This window comes from Phacochoerus africanus, chromosome 10 (genome assembly GCF_016906955.1).
Source record: "Phacochoerus africanus isolate WHEZ1 chromosome 10, ROS_Pafr_v1, whole genome shotgun sequence".
NCBI classification, from domain to species: Eukaryota; Metazoa; Chordata; class Mammalia; order Artiodactyla; family Suidae; genus Phacochoerus; species Phacochoerus africanus.
In genome coordinates, this window is record NC_062553.1 from 80,844,176 (window position 1) to 80,862,133 (window position 17,958).

Sequence of the window (17,958 nt, forward strand, 5' to 3'; positions counted from 1 at the left end):
TTCTGGGTCACATGGTAACTTTATGTTTAATTTTTTGAAGACCTGACAAATGTGCTTCAAAACAGCTATACCATTTCAAATTTCCACTACCAGTATGTAAGATTTCCAATTTCTCCACATCCTCACCCATATTTGTTATTATCTGCCTTTTCGATTAGAGTCGTCCTACCGGGAGACTCTCATCACAGTTTAGATCTGCATTTCCTCACTAGCTCATGATATTAAACATTTTTTCGTATGCTTATAGCCACTGGTATATTTTCTTTGAAGAAATGTCTAATCCAGAACGTTTGCCCATTTTAATTTGACTGTCTTTTTTTCTGTTTTTCAGACATAGGCTTGGCATATCAAAGTTCCTGGGCCAGGGATCAAATCCAAGTCAGAGCCACAACCTATGCCACAGCTGTGGCAATGCCGGATCCTTAACCCACAGCATCAGGCTAGGGATCAAATCAGAACCTCCACAGAGACAAGTCAGACTGTTAACCCACTGTGCCAGAGCAGGAACTACTTATTAGGTGATGAGTTCTTTCTATATTCTGAATACAAGTTCCTTTTCAGATGTACCATTTGCAAGTATCTTCTTCCATTCTGTGGATTGTCTTTTCACTTTGCTAACGGCATTCCTAGCGTATGTGTTCTTTTTATTTTTTTTGGCTGCACCTGCAGCACACAAAAGTTCCTGGGCCAGGGATTGAACCTGAGTCACAGCAGTGACAATGCCTGATCCTTAACCCACTCTGCCACTAGGAAACTCCAGCATGTATGTTCTTAAAATTCTACCTCTTAACTAAGATAATCAAAGTAACCTTTCGGTGAACTGAAGGAAGAAAAATGAAGCACACATCCACCTAACCATTGATAATAAAAGCAGTAAAAGGCTAGTTAGGGAGTTCCCATCATGGCATAGTGGAAGCAAATCCGACTATGAACCATGAGGTTGCTGGTTCAATCCCTGGCCTGAGTGAGTTAAGGATCCAGTGTTGCCGTGAGCTGTGGTGCAGGTCACATGTGCAGCTCAGATATGGCACTGCTGTGGCTCTGGTATAGGCTGGAGCTGCAGCAATTTGACCCCTAGCCTGAGAACCCCCATATGCTCCAAGTGCAGCCCTAAAAAAGGAAAAAAAAAAAAAAAAAAGGCTAGTTGGAAACCAAACCCAGCCTTCTCTTCTCCACTTCAGTCTCAGTAAAAGATTCCCCAACTACAACAATAGCACAGGGATGTCTGGAAACAAAAGACAGCAGTTTCCCTGCCTCAGCACTTCCCAGCTTCCCTTGCAGCTAGGTTCCTGAAAGCTCCATTCAGGCCAATGGTATATGAGTGAAAGCGGTGTGTGCTTCCTCTGAGAAGTGCTCTAGCAACAAGAGACGATGCTGTGTACCAGATGGGAGCCTGCGTCCTGGACCTACATGACAAGGAAAGTAAACCATGCGCAAGCAGCAGCAGTGCTGACACCAAGAAGCACAGCAACCCTGACCTGACCACCTCTAGGCTTCTCAACAAAGAGAAAAAAAATAATAACCTTTTTTTTTTTTTTTTCAGGGCGTTCCTATCATGGGGCAGCAGAAACGAATCCAACTAGGAACCATGAGGTTGCAGGTTCAATCCCTGGCCTCGCTCAGTGGGTTAAGGATCTGGTATTTCCATGAGCTGTGGTGTAGGTCCCAGATGCAGCTTAGATCTGGCGTTGCTGTGGCTGTGGTGTAGGCCGGTGGCTACAGCTCCAGTTAGACCCCTCGCCTGGGAAACTCCCATATGCCACGGGTGTGGCTCTAAAAGGACAAAAGACAGTAGTAATAATAATAATAATAATAATAATAATAACCCTTTAAATGGTTTAAGCCATCTTGTTTTGAGTTTTTCTGTTACATGCCATCGAACACAACCCGAATTCATGTGACAATTAAATGAGAGCTCCTGATTTACAGCTACACAGATCAAAGGCAAGGCCAGGCTCCACTGTGCTAAAGTATTACCTATTGTCACAATGTTATCTGCTTTTCCAACACAGGGAATAAAAAATAGCTAAAAAAGGAAAGAAGACAAAAAACATTACACATATGCAATGAAACCGCTATATGGAGGTACGCAACAAGAATTCTGTGCAGACTCCATCAGAAACCCATTTGCAACACCCACATGCTTCCAAATGGGCTACATTTATTTTCTTTCAACAGAAAGTAAACCCTGGAGCTCCCAGTGCCACGGTGCACACAGAAGGTCAGTTCACTGACCGTTACCTGAATGAATCTAATCCCAGTTCTGTCACTTCTAAGTAACAATTCCATTTCATTTAATCCAGTACAAATGTGGTGATGCCCATCACATACAAAGCATTGCATTTACAACTGCAGAACCAAGTAATACTACGATGGGGTTCCAACCCTCACGGAATTCATAATCTAAGAGACAAGGAACAAGGTACTTGTAATTCCCAATAGTCTATCCAAAAATCAGGGAAACAGACAAAAGAAGAGCCTATCTCATTCAAACTTTTCACTAAATAATGCCTTCAAAACCCCAGAACTCGGGAGTTCCCTTTGGTGCAATAAGTTAAGCATTGTCACTGCTGTGACTTGTTGCTGCTGTGGTATAGGTTCAATTCCTGACCTGGAAACTGCTACATGCTACAGGCACAGCCAAAACCAAAAAAACAAAACAAAACAAAACAAAACCCACCAGAATTCAGGTGGAGACCTCAGAATACACCAAATTTTGCTCCCAAAGTGGGAGACCAACAGCAACACATTAACAGTGGGAGAACCTAAGGGTTCCCAACACAAACACACCGTCCACTGGTAACATCAAACCCAAATAGATGGTCCCCTGTTCAGAAATGAGGAAATAAACCAAAGACAACAGAAGGCTGTAACTTAACTGAAAAGTCGTGTGATCCCAAAGACTCAAGGAAATACATACATGAAGGAAGTTATTTTCTTAGGAGCTTGGGCAAAGACTTACCATCAGCACGCATTACTTTAAAAAAAAAAAAAGATTTACATATATTAGCATTTATATGATAAGGGTGAACTAATATACTTATATAAAATTTTGGGTCCATAAAGAGTGTATATACCTCCCCCTGAAAGAATTCTTTGAAATTTTACAAAAACCAAGCCATCTCTCCCACTCCCGTACTGTTCAAAATGCCTATCACACATCCCAGAAGCCACGGAGTCAGCAGTTGGACATGAGAAAGTGGATGTCAGGGAAGAGATGCACGTACGGATAATGAATGTGCGAGTTACCAACATATGGACGGCACGTCAAGTCCCAGGGTTGGATCATTAGGGTTAGAGATCTAAAGACTGAGCTCCAAGAACTGCAAGGTCAAGAAGCCTCAGAAATGAGCAACTGGCAAAGGAGTCTAAAAACTGAAAAGCCAACGGGGTGAGAGCAAAAGCGGGCAGGCGTGACATTACGGAACCAAGTGCAGCAAGTGTGTCACACAGGAGAGCGTGGCTGGTCCGGTCAGATGCTACTGCCAGGAAAGAACGGGAGGGCTGAAGACTGTCAGGTGGACTCAGCACACGGAGGTCGTGATGCCCTTGGCAGAAGTATCACAGTGGAAAGGGGGAGACAAGGGCCTGATTGGAGAGAAAAGGGGGAGGAAATGGGAGACCCGAATATGATAGCCTTTTGAAGAATTTCTGTTGTCGATGGGCAAAGAGAAAGCGCAGTGGACAATAGGGAAAACTGGTCAGGACAGGGCTTTTTCCCCTGGTGATGGTTGGTGGTATTTATTTATTTATTTTTTAAGATGGATGAAATTCAGAGTGTGTTTTACACCGATGCTCATCATCCAGTGGGAAGAAGGGCCAAAGTGGTGTCAACAAGAAAGAAAAGGAAGAGGTGCTTGGGTGACACTCTGGAGGGGGGAGTGGGGAGGAGGGAATGGAAACAGCTGGACAGAGCGGCCGGCCTTGGTCAGAAGCCGAGATGGGAAGGCACTGAGGATGGAGCGGGTGGGTATACAGGGCACTGGAAGAGCTCTGCAGATTCCTTCTATTGTCCCAGCAAAATCAGACCCAAAATCATCAGGAAAGGGAGGCAGCGTAGAAAGCTTAGAGAGACAGGAGAAAATGAAATCTTCATCAACCAGGAGAATGAAGGGACTAAGCCAACCAAACATGATTTGCGGTTAAGAGGATAGCTTATTTATACCGGTCATGAACCTGAGGTCATCTCAGTGAACGTGGCTGAATGCATCTCTCTAGGAAGACAGAAGGCATAGATGACATCTATGGAAGTCGGGGTTGTGCACACAAGGACAGCAAGGGCAGAGAAGGGCCAGAGAGTTGAGGGTAATGAAAAGAGCGACTTTAATGAAGGGGAAATTCACACCTGGTGAGGAAAGAGCTGGGGGAGGGGCTGGGAACAGCCCATCAGCTGATGGCAGGCCTCGACAAGAGGAAGCGGCCAGAGGATAGAAGGTGGTGTCAGAAGGAGAAAGCCTTGCAGCCGAGATGACAGGGGGATGCAGGCCCTCGTAATGACAAGATCAGAGGAGTGAGCATGAGAGGAATGGCTGAGAGAGGGTGACGAACAAGGTGCCTGAAGGAGAGGAGGCCAGGGAGAAAGAAGTCAAGTCCTAAAAGAAGTGACACGGAAATCACCAAGGCTATTATTATAAAGCGAACCGAATTGGAGCTGGCCCACATAAGGAACCAAAGACGCTACAAGTCATTCAAAACACAGAAAAAGGTGAGACAAATACAGACGGCAGAGAGAGAGAGACATTTTGAGTGTGAAACCATGTGAAGGAACAGAGAAAGACAAGGGAAATAACGCTGAAGGAGCAAAGGCTGAAAATGGAGAGGTCCCCAAAACTGGGGAGAACTGGCACGGTTGCCTGGGATCATCAAAGGATGGGAGAGTTGCAAGAGCTAGAAGGCAAGCTCCACATCACATGCTGCTGAAGCTGCCACGCGTGGCACCCAGCTTCCACCCGGCTGTGTAACTGGATGGCCCACAGCAGTCTAACTCGACAGGACCACAACTGAATTCAGTATCTTCCTCCATCCCTAGCCCTCCTGTGGTTTCCATCTTAGTAAATGGCACCACCTAGTTGCTCAAGCCAGAAAACCTTTTCCTCCTTCACCCTATACTCCAACATCCAATTTCTCTCCAAATTGATCTCTAAAACTCTCGCTGGCCTCACTTTCTTCCTCCACCACCCCAATCCATAACCCTTCCAACCAGGCTTATCACAGCTAAACTTGTTCTACTTGGGAGTTCCCGTTGTGGCTCAGTAGAAATGAACTCAACTAGGATCCATGAGGATGTGGGTTTGATCCCCGGCCCCTCTCGGTGAGTCCGACGCAGCCATGAGCTGTGGTGTAGGTTGCAGACACGGCTCAGATCTGGCGTGGCTGTGGCACAGGCCAGCAGCTGCAGCTCCAATTCAACCCTGAGCCTGGGAACTTCCCTATGCTGCACCTGCAGCTCTAAAAAGCAAAAAAATAAACAAATAAAAATTTTAAATAAAAAATAATAATAAGGAGTTCCCGTCATGGCTCAGTGGTTAACCAATCCGACTAGGAACCATGAGGTTGTGGGTTCGATCCCTGGCCTTGCTCAGTGGGTTAAGGATCTGGCATTGCCGTGAGCCATGGTGTGGGTCGCAGACGTGGCTCAGATCCCGAGTTGCTGTGGCTCTGGCGTAGGCTAGCAGCTACAGCTCCGATTAGACTCCCAGCCTGGGAACCTCCACATGCCGCGGGAGCGGCCCTAGAAATGGCAAAAGACAAAAATAAATAAATAAATAAATAATACAAATTGTGCTAAAACAATATAAAAAAGAACTAGAATTACCCTTTCAACACAAAGCAGATTAACCTCATTTAACACATTTCTTAGTAGACAGCACTGCTGACTCTCCAGCAATTACTTAGGAAACGACATGCTGACATGGTTATACGCTGATGCTGCAGCATAGTGGTTAAGAGCTTGGGTTCTACAGACAGAATCCAAGAGTTCGAATCTCAGCTCCTCCATTTACTAGCTACATCTCCTCAGAAGACATACTTAAGCTGCCTACACCCCTCATCATAAAATGAGAAGGACAACATCTATCTGATAGAGCTGGATGGAGGGTGAAATGAGATCAAACACAGAATTCATTTTTTAATTTTTATTTATTTTTTTTGGCCATTCCCACTGCACGTGGAAGTTCCCAAGCCAGGGATCAAAACCGCGCCACGGCAGCTATCCAAGCCACAGCAGTGACACGCCAGATCCTTAACCTGTTGAGCTGCCAGAGAACTCCAGGAATTTAGAATGCTGTCTGGCACTTCGGGAAAACTCAATAAATGCATACCAGGGTGTGTAGGCACCCATATTTACACTCAAGTTGTATTATATAGCCTGAATTGTTTCTTCAAGTTTCTGAACCAGTCCTTACAGGCTTGAAATTTAACCTCTTTCACAATGACATCCTCTTTTATTTTTTTCCAATCTTGGCAAAATGCTTATTAAACCGCCTGTCCTTTTCACGGTCACCCCATTTTTATCATGGTACGTAAGAGCACATTTTTATGGCCCTGGTCTTTGATTTATCTATTGGAAAGAAAAGCCCCCCTCTGTACCAGCCCCACAGACTTAGTTATATCACCTGAGGAAAAAGGAAGCATTAATTATTTTTATATTCTTGGGTCCTGACCTAAAATGAATTTCTGTTTAAAAAACCTCATATAGTACACTTTTAAAATGAAACAGCATTCTCTAAAGACCATTTTTGCTGGGAATTCTCATTGTGGCTCAGTGGAAATGAATCTGACTAGTATCCATGAGCACACAGGTTCGATCCCTGGCCTCACTCAGTTGGTTAAGGATCTGGCATTGCTGTGGGCCAGTGGCTATAGCTCCAATTTGACCCCTAGCCTGGGAACCTCCATATGCCAACGGTACGGCCCTAAAAAGACAAGAAAAAAAAGACTATTGTTGCCAAGACCAGGCCTGGCAAGGAACCTCCATACTGTCAGCCATTAAAAGAGAACTATTATGGAATTCCCACTGTGGCACAATGAGATCAGCAGCATCTTTGCAGTAGCAGGGCACAGGTTCGATCTCCAGCCCAGCAGTTAAAGGATTTAGTGTTCCTGCAGCTGGGGAGTAGGTCATAACTTTGGCTCAGACCTGATCTCTGGCCCAGGAACTCCATATGCTGGGGAGTGGGAGGTGGGGGCGTGCAAAAAGAGAAATATTCTAAGAATACCACGATTTTCCTTAGTACTACAGGAGGACACAAATAAATATCAGACTAGCAGTAATACTGACAAAGGAGGTTTTTCTTTCTCTCTTTTTTTTTTAACTTCTTTCTGTCTGGTAAAGATTCTTTTCTAACTGAAAAACTAAAAGTCAACAAGAAAAAAGCTAACTAGACTTTGAATAAACAGAGTTTTGCCTATGACAGTCCATCACATACAGAATATATACATGGAAAATTCCCCCCCACACAAAAGAATGCTCTTCTGTATTAACAGCCACAGCCACCTCTTTGTAGTTTTGTCGCCCACTTCCTTACTTTCACGCACCATTCTTTTAGTGCCACAAATTAGGCTTAGATTAACAATGAAATGCTCCAAGGTCATTTTTTAAGTGACAGTACTAGTTCAAGATACTCCAAATTTCAGTCAACACTAGGCTATCACTCCACAGCTAAATACAGCAACCAAGACAGAACAGCCCACAGAGAATACACAGCCTAGAAAGGTAGCAAGATTACGTTCGTCCAGGTCAAAGAAATCTCAGTTGCAGTGAACTTCTATTTTTTTTTTTTAATGACTCTTTTCATGAAGTCAAGTAACTTACCGGTCTGCTGTTTCTACATCGAAACAAAATCTTCTGTCAATGGAGTCAGCATGCCTTCTGGTACATTCTTTCAAGAAGAACACTTCTCCATCCCCCTGCAAAGAATCATTTGAAACTTTCTCAAAATCCATAGTATCAACAAATAGATCAACAATACCTTGATAAAAAAAAATAAAATGAAAAATATTTTTTAAGAAACCATATTCAGTTAAACACCCCAAGGCAGAGGCAAGGTTCGAATTTTAGATTCCTCAGTTTTACTCTCTTTTGAACCCGTTTACTTAATCATTATTTAGAATTGTAGCCATTTTTGTCATTCTTCTTAAGGTTTTCCAGATCCTGCTTTTATTACAGTTAACATCGAACCAGACCTCACAAGCGCTAATTTTAAAAGGTGAATTAACAATACTGTCCATGTGTCTAATATCTGTTATTCTCTTATTTGTACGCTCATTAAAAAAATGATAAGGTGTTGCATTTCATATTACATGATACCCAGTGAAAGAGTCAGTACATGACCTTTTCTGACCTATAAAAACTTCGATTCCATAGGAATCTATCTAAAAGTACACTAAGGACCTTGGATCATCTCAAGCTAGAACCATTCAATGGATGTGGGTTTGCCCTTTCCTAAGTGAATCACTCTGAATTTATTTTTACTGACTTTTGGTTTAAATATAGTGCCATTTTACCTCACTAAACCATTCTTTCTAAGAGCATTAAAAAGAGGTAGAAAACAGAAGACCAAAGCAATGCAGAAACAGGTTCTCAGTAAGAAACCACAAAGAGCCTGAGTAAATACTCCTAGAATATTTTAACATTTTCTGGAATATGAACATCTCTAATATTAAATATTCAGATACAAAAATATTCAGAATATCGGAGACATTGTTATAAATATTAAATATATATATATATATATATATTTTTTTTTTTAACTTTTTAGGGCCACACCTGCAGCATATGGAAGTTCCCAGGATAGGGGCTGAATTGAAACTACAGCTGCCAGCCACAGCCACAGCCACACCAGATCCAAGCTGCATCTGTGACCTACACCACAGCTCACAGCAATGCCAGAGCCTTAACCCACTGAGCGAGGCCAGGGATCAAACCTGCGTCCTCATGTATCCTAGTTGAATTCGTTCCTGTACCACAACAGGAACTCTGGAGTCATTATATTTTTAATGCATTTTTTTTTAATCATTTAGTGGCTATAAAACAGAATGACATTACTAAGGAGACACGTCTTAGGACGTGAGTTAGCCCTGATAGGAAACACACCCTAATCTCATGCTCAGTTTTAACCCCATCACCATCCGAGAGTGACAGCCTCACTTCCTCTTTGCTCTGGCCTTAACTGTCTATGTCTATTTCAATATTACTGGGCCCCAACTGTTTACATCTATTGCAATATTATGAAAACGTGTTTGTATTATAAGCAGCTTTAACTATTTTTCAGGAAGGTGCAAAGTATGTATTGACGGAAGTGAACTTGGATTCCTTCGGTATTCACATAAGCAAAATGATGCCCATTCACCCAGCAAGCAATGAATTAACCTTCTAAACTGTGTTACCTGGTATGTTGAAGGTGAGTAGGAAGAGCTTTGTTTTGACTATTATTGTTGCAGCTTCTGCTTAAAACACATACCAAGTGGGATGGCCGGGGAGTTTGGGGTCAGTAGACAGATGCCAACTATTGCCTTTGGAGTAGATAACCAATAAGATCCTGCTGTACAGCACAGGGAACTATATCTAATCACTTATGATGGAACATGTTGGAGGATAATGTGGAAAAAAAGAATGTATAAATGTATAACTGGGTCACTGGGCTGTATAGCAGAAATCGACAGAACACTATAAATTAACTATAATAAAGAAAAACCATTTTAACTAAATTAAAAAAAAAAACAACTCACAAAGACCGACTCTCCTACCCAGTCAGCTCACGTGGGCTTCTCACTCTTCCTGCTACCCTGAGTTGCTTTGCTGTTTATTTCTATGGGAGGTGTAAACGAAATGGGGAGACTCTAAGTGAGAACATCAAAGTGAAAACCCATGAACTTCATTACAGATCATCTTCTCCATAATGTGTGCAGGCTGTGAATTTACGTGTGCCCATCAGGCCTCCCGTGTAAAGGCTGACAGGCAGCCCCCCGAGTCAAGAAAGCTTATGATAGGTGTTAACTGCATCTTCAGTAACAGGGACATCCCAGGATGCTACTCTCCTCTTAAAAAAAAAAAAAAAAAAAAAACTGACCATAAAAACCCATGCAAACAATTCAAAAAACATAGCAATTGTTTTCTGGCCTATTTTATTTAGAAAGGGAAAGAAAGAAAAAAAAAAAAAGATTTTCATCATGAAAACGACACCCTCAAAGATCACCTCCCAGAGAAGACAGAGCATAAAAGCAAATACTTACAAGTTTCCCCCCAGATCTGTGCTCAAACGGGATGATGTTAAGCTTCTTGGCCGCTTTCCGATACATGCAGTAGTGTTTGACCCAGCTGGAACCAAACGGGGGAGGCCCTTCAACAAGAAACAGAATTCAACATTTTTCCCTCCTAAATAAGCTGATGTCAAGGGAACAAATCGGCAACACGGTTGGTCTAAGGCAAGAGAAAAGCTGGGGGACATAAGGCTCGTAGGGAGAGTTCGAGGAAAGGACCTAACATTTTTTTAACACAGAAGCACTTGAAAGACACTTTTCACATCATTTGCTAGACCATTATCTCATACCTGAAAATCTCTTAGTTGTAAACTATATGTTTTGTTTGTGTCTAAGTATGGGGAGCTCATGCGGGTTTCAAGAATTGCAGTGAAGATATGTGATGGTTTTGGATTCAATTCTGGCCCCTCAAAAGGACAGAATTGTAGACTCACAGTGCAGAAAAGCCTTTAGTCTAGAAATCCACTTAGTGTTTTAAGCCTATAGCACCTTATAAGCAGCTGCCCTTACTAACGATTATAAAAGCAAAGCTTCAAAATGAAATAAAAAGATTGGCATGAGCTGTCCACATATGCACCAGAGCATCCTCAGAACCACTTTTTACCTCTCGTTAAGTCAATAACTATTACAACTATCAAAGCTCTTAAAAGACACGGGTCTAGGAGATCCCGCTGTGGTGCAGTGGGTTAAGAATCCCACTTCAGAGGCTCAGGTTCAATCCCCAGCGGGGCACAGGGGGTCAAAGGATCCTACATTGCCACAGCTGGGGCCCAGGTCATAACTATGGCTTCCACCTGATCTCTGGCCCAGGATCTTCCATATGCCTCAGGGCAGCCCAAAAAAAAAAAAAAAAAAAAAAAAGGTCTAAGTCAGGGGAATCAGCATCTAAAATTTCAAGTGCAAATAAAGGTCCGAACATAGAAGAAAAGTTAAGACCAACACAGTTTGATCATTTTTTTCTTTTAGAAGGAAAGGCATCAAATTTTTAAAAGTTTAATAACTATTACCACCATCATTTCATCTAAAAACAAAGCCTCTATATCTACAAATCAACAAGGACAAACTTAGGAGACGGAAGAGAGACTCATTTAAAAGAAATGCATTCAGGAGTTCCCATTGTGGCACAGTGGTTAAATGAATCCGACTAGGAACCATGAGGTTTCTGGGTTCGATCCCTGCCCTTGGCTCAGTGGGTTAAGGATCCAGCGTTGCCATGAGTTGTGGTGGACATGGCTCAGATCCCACGTTGCTGTGGCTGTGCTGTTGTCCTGCAACTACAGCTCCAATTAGACCCCTAGCCTGAGAACATCCATGTGCCGCGGGAGCGGCCCTAGAAAAGGCAAAAAGACAAAAAAAAAAAAAAAAAGAAATGCATTCAGTTTTCCCACGTTCCCACTTGGAAGGTGGGAAAAGAGGAAAGGGGTCACTAGCCCCCAAAAACCTCCTCTCAGACCATCATCATTAGCGCCAAGACCAGAGTTCAGGAACATCTGGTATGCATGTTATCAATAAATAGCAACACTTGTACTGTGCTTATGGTTTAAAAAAATAGTGCAGAGGTATTTCGTTCAATACCAAGAAATAATACATGAAGGAGGGATAAGAATACAATTGCCTTTTTAATGTAAAAAAAAAAATTTTTTTTTTGTCTCTTTTTTAGGGCCGCACCTGTGGCATATGGAGGTTCCCAGGCTAGGAATTGGAGCTGTAGCCTCTGGCCTATGCCACAGCCACAGCCACGCCAAATCCAAGCTGCATCTGTGACCTACACCACAGCTCATGGTAATGCCAGATCCTTAACCCACTGAGCAAGACAAGGGAGCAAGACAGGGATGGAACCTGCGTCCTCATGGATACTAGTCAGACTCATTTCTGCTGAGCCATGATGGGAACTCTTTAAAAAAAACAACAACAAAAAAAAAACTTAAGCTTACACAATATGCCTCGGAAATGACAAAACCAAACCTTAGAGTCTTTTGCCCCGAATATCAAGGTTGTCCCACTAATTAAGCTGCCATCCCCTCCTGACACCACCTGACCAAGCAGCTCTCAGCATGTAGGTTCATGATGGATTTTCACATCATCCAAGCTTCCAGCAATACTGTGGGAGCGGGTGCAACAGAGGCTCCAGTCTCAGCAATTCCAGCATTTGAGAGTCATCTGATACAGACGACATCATTTAGTCCTCAGTGCTTCCACACCCCCACTGGTAAATGGGCACCTTACATGTCTTAGGGTTTTTAACGACAAGCTGGGTAAAGAGTTTAGCAAAGTACCTGGCACACAGTTAACAAGAGAAAAACTCTGTCACTATAGCATTTGTTGGTTTTTTTCCGTCCAATTTCAGGCCAATTTCTCTCAAAGCCAAGGAATTAAGCAACATTTATAAATCTAAAATTTTTTTAAAATTAAGTAAAATAATAAAAATTAAAGTCTCCTGTGATTTTTCACTTGGGCATATAATACAAAAATTCTAGCCTTCTCATGCTTCTACCCAGTATTTTAACTTAGTTTTTTCAAATAAAAAAGTTAAGATTAAGGAGACTTAAAAATTAGAAAAATCTACCACATCACATAACTGTCCTTCCTAAGACATGAAAAGCAAGCCCACATGAAATCAGGGCAAATGGAAAAAGAACCACCAGTCTGCTGTCTGCATGCAACACACCACTGATAACACATGTTCGCTGAATTCCTCTCTCTCTGCTACTCAGCTGGTTGCTTTGAACGTCCAGTAAACCAGTCACACTTAATGAAAACTCTAAAGCCTCCTGACCAGGCAAGGGAGGGTAAGGATGCTAACAGGAAATACAGAAACATTTCCACATACTCCTCCTTCCACTAATTAGCAATCAAGCTCTACAGATAAAGAGGTAAACTCCAGGCACTTTATCATTAAAGTAAGACTGAACTGTCAGAAATCTGAAAGTGTTTTGGGGTGCCTTAATTTCAAAATAAGGCTACTCCATGCACTGCCTATGCATGAGGACAGCAACAAGACTGAAAAATTCAACGAGCCAAGTTAGGGCGCCATCTAGGAATATTTTTTATAGCCATGAGCAAATTGCCCTGGTAATTTCAGTAAAAACAAACGACCTCAGGTATGGAAGGAAATGATGTGAAAGAAGAGAAATATGTCCTTCTTGACTTTACTATGGAGAAATAGGGTTATGGGAAGGGGGTACACCTTTATATGAATATGTGGGTATTGGGGGGGTGGTTGGTCAGAGTGGGAGTGGGTGGTAACAATGAGAGTGAGAGGAAAGAAGGGGAAAAGGTAACACCCCAACTTGCTTTCAGCCTGCCACCAAATCCTGGCTCCCTTGCAAGTTTTAACAGAGTGAGGCACAGAATTTGGGGGTGTGGCTGGAAAGCAGGGTGCTCACAGATCTCCTAATCCGATAGGCACCTCCCTAGTTCCCCCTCCACAACAGTCTCCCCTTTCCCTGGAGGGAAAAATGTGTTTCCCCCCCAAAATGCAACATACACCTTCTAGGATAGGAGAAAACAAAGAGAGCAGAAGGAATAATTATTCCAAAAATATCAGAGTAATTACAGTAAGCATTTTCAAATTTTTTTTGGCCACGTTGGAGGCACTGGGTTCTCAGGACAGGGATCGAACCCACGCCACAGCAATAACCTGAGCTACAGCAGTGACAATTCCGGATTCTTTTTTTTTTTTTTTTTTTTCCTTTTTAGGGCTGCACATGTGGCATATAGAAGTTCCCAAGCCAAGGGTCAAATCGGAGGTGCAGCTGCCACCTTATACCACAGCAATGCCATATCTGAGCCGCGTCTATGACCCACACCACAGCTCATGGAAACGCCAGATCCTTAACCCACTGATCAAGGCCAGGGATCGACCCCACGTGCTCATGGATACTAGTCGGTTTGTTTCTGCTGTGCCACAATGGGAATTCCAACACTGGATCTCTAACCCACTGTACCGCCAGAGAACTCAAATAATTTTTAATTCTTTATTCATCACTGTTGTCAAGCCACTTACTTTTTTCCTGTATGTACAAGTAGCCTTCCGCTGTGAACTGACTTGCTCTTTTATGGTCCTTGGGATTTTGTCTAATTTTGTTCATAAGCTCTTCGACTTCTGACCTTGTTCCTTCAAAACGATTCCGTGTCTGAAATGGATTTAAAAAAAAAAAAAAATCACATATACATGTTAAGTTCCTACATTAGCTTCTTCGTGTACATTTTTAAGTTTCTGGATAACTATAATCAAACTTACAGCATTTTTCTGTAAGTTTCTCAAAATATACCCATCCTGTCCAGTGTGTTTCTGGGTTGAGATTATTTTTTTTTTACTTTTTAAAAAAGTTTTATTGAAGTGCAACGTTACAATGTTGTGATAATTTCTGCTGTACAGCATAGTGATTCAGTTACACATAAAGACGCATCCATTCTTTTTTAGATTCTTCTCCCAACAGATTATCACAGAATATTGGGTAGCATTCCCTGTGCTACACAGCAGGTCCCCATTGGCCAATCGCTCCATACACCACAGTGTGACATATTTTTGTTGAGAAAAAAAAATAGTGGTTAGCAACCAAGGTTACTAGAAGATTATTTACTTATGAAGCTCTCTAACGTTAAGAATAATTCTCAAAAAAAAAAAAAAAAAGAGTTCCCGTCGTGGCGCAGTGGTTAATGAATCTGACTAGGAACCATGAGGTTGCGGGTTCGATCCCTGCCCTTGCTCAGTGGGTTAACGATCTGGCGTTGCCGTGAGCTGTGGTGTAGGTCGCAGACTCGGCTCAAATCTTGCCTTGCCGGGGCTCTGACGTAGGCCAGGGGCTACAGCTCCGATTCGACCCCTAGCCTGGGAACCTCCATATGCCGCTGGAGCGGCCCAAGAAATGGCAAAAAGGCAAAAAAAAAAAGGAATAATTCTGTTGGAGCTCCTGTTATGACTCAGCAGTAACAAAATGGACTAGAATCCATGAGGATGTAGGTTTGACCCCTGGCCTCGCTCAGTGGGTTAAGGCACCCAGTGTTGCCATGAGCTTCAGTGCAGATCGCAGATGCTGTTCAGATCCTGCTTTGCTGTGGCTGTGGTGTAGGCTGGCAGCTATAGCTCCAATTCGACTCCTAGCCTGGGTGCTTCCATGGGCTGTGGGTGCAGCCCTAAAAAGAAGAAAAAAAGAAAAAAAGAATAACTCTATTATTCAACATAAGAATTCCTGCCTGCGGGTCTCATGGTATTACTAAATCTTAGATTTTTTTTTAAAGTAAATCATCAAATATCTACCTGGGAAAGCTTTCCCTGGCAGCAATCAATCTGACTCATTACTATAACATCAGCAATATGTCTAAGTGCTCAGAAGCTGGAAAACTTAATTCTTTGCAAACTAATAAACATGAGTTTCATTTTTTCCAGGTCATGGCAGCTGCACTTGAAAATGACATTTCTTCACAGGAGAAGGAATGGCGGAGGGGGAATCTCACCTACAAGTAATGTCTTTGATGTCTAAAGAGACAAATCACATTTCTGAAGCCCTGGAGACATGAGATGCCAATATCTCTGTCAGAGGGCTGGACGGAAAATGGACATGCAAGGTGAGGTGACAAAATTACCCAGGCAGACCTGACGAGTCAGCACCACCGGGTTTCTAGACATTTCCTTCATCCACACTCAAAAAGAACTGCATTAATACCGAAAAACTGCTGATATGAAACTGCAGAGGAGCTAAGATGAAAAATTATTATTGAAATTTCTCTTCTCTCCTCCCTACGATGCAAGAGGTTACCACGGGTTCTAAATGCAGAGAAATGATAGAATAGCACATCTTGTTTTAGGGGAGTGGAGAGTCTGATAAATGTAGATTGTAAAGGGGAAACTTAAAGGCAGAGACTTATTTTAAACACAAGCTGAGAGGTTGGTTTTAACTCGTTTTCGTACTCTGACAAAGCGCAAGGCACCAAGGAGAGTGGGACTCTCTTGCTGATGGCCTGCTCCCTCTCTCGTCTTCCTGTCTCTCACTGTCTCTGGGATTTCTCGTCCCCATCTTGTTACTTAGCACCTAATTTTATTCCCCTTCTTTGTCACTGTGCTGAGATTCTCCCCAACCCTCACTTCCTTCCAACTCTGTGCATGTCTAATATTTATACATACACACACACATATGGCATATGCATATATACGGCATGCACATATGCCTATATACACGTATGTATATGCACACATACATATCAGGACTTCTTTATCTACTTGAGTATTTTAGGGTTTTTTTTTTCTTTTTAGGGCCGAAGCTGTGTCATATGGAGGTTCCCAGGCTAGGGGTCTAATCGGAGTTGCAGCTGCCAGCCTACCCCACAGCCACATCAACACAGGATCTAAGCCTCATCTATGACCTACACCACAGCTCATGGCAACAATGGATCCTTAACCCACTGATCGAGGCCAGGGATCAAACCCTCATCCTCATGGATACTACTCAGGTTCATTTCCACTGCACCCCAAGGGAACGCCTTCCTACTTGTTTATTTTAAAACCCAGGAGTCCGTAGAGTTACACTTAATCCCAATCCAAGATTTCAGGTTTCTTTCCAGCCCACCCCTCTCCAGTTTTGCACATTTCTTTTTAGATAGTGAGAAACCTAGCTCCCATAATTCTCAATGTGTTTACTTATCTGCTCCATTAACACATCTGTTCTTGGTAACCAATCTCCCCAAAGAGTCCAGCCACCTCCTCCGCCTGCTGCCTCTGTTCCCTCCCGGGACCCCCAGCCCCACTCACTGCTGCAGAGCCTCCATGCCTACCCCCTTGCCCTCACTGCCCTCCTTCCTCAGATGCCTGTTGACACTGAACTGGGAAGGGAAAGGAAGGTTTAGCTTTTTTTTTTTTTTTTAATGTATCATTTTAGGTAACATATAAATGAGAGTGAAGATTACATTTTTTTAAATTTAAACACAAAAAACAGAGTGGCTGGAACCTACCCATTTCCAATTCTAAATTCCAGGTGTATAGGATAGTATCCAAGCAAAGTAATGTTAGGGAGTTTCCTGGTGGCCTAGCAGTTAAGGATCCAGCATTGCCACTGCTCTGGTGTGGGTCTGCCCTCTGGCCTGAGAACTTCTGCAGGCCGTGGGTGCCGCCAATGGTGATGATGATAATAATAATGTTAGACTGTCAGCATTACAACAGGTCACACGAGAGCATTTCCGCTGGGAATGGCATGATTGAAAGCACTTTATGGTGCTTTAATCCTCACAATAACCTATAAGAGAGCAGAAAAGGCTCTGCAACAGTGAGAGTGGGGATGGGTGTGCCAGGGGGCACAGAGGCAGCAGGCTGAGGAGGTGACTGGACTATTTGGGAGGTTGGTTACCAAGAGCAGCCAATGTTAATTGGGCAAGTAAGTAAATATATTGAGAATAAGGTGAGCCAGGCTTTGTATTGTCTGAAAAGAAATGTGCAAAAGTGGAAAGGGGTGGGCTGGAAAGAAACCTGAAATCTGGGATTGGGATTAAGTGTAACGGTAAGAACTCATGGGTTTAAAAATACACAGATAATGGGAGTTCCCGTCGTGGCTCAGTGGTTAACGAATCCAACTAGGAACCATGAGGTTGCAGGTTCGATCCCTGGCCTCACTCAGTGGGTTAAGGATCTGGTGTTGCCTTGAGCTATGATGTAGGTCCCAGACACGGCTCAGATCTGGCATTGCTGTGGCTCTGGCGTAGGCT

General features: G+C 42.9%; 1 protein-coding gene across 1 annotated transcript in view; it reads right to left on the reverse strand.

The window, feature by feature from the left end:
• The window catches only part of ARHGAP10 (Rho GTPase activating protein 10), a 370,863-nt gene that overhangs the window by 209,688 nt on the left and 143,217 nt on the right, over positions 1–17,958 (reverse strand). The window contains exons 8-10 of the mRNA XM_047799118.1: positions 14,267–14,396; positions 10,234–10,340; positions 7,814–7,908 (exon numbers count right to left, since the gene is read on the reverse strand). Of these exons, the coding sequence (XP_047655074.1) occupies positions 7,814–7,908; positions 10,234–10,340; positions 14,267–14,396 (332 nt within the window). The remainder of the gene's footprint in view (positions 1–7,813; positions 7,909–10,233; positions 10,341–14,266; positions 14,397–17,958) is intronic.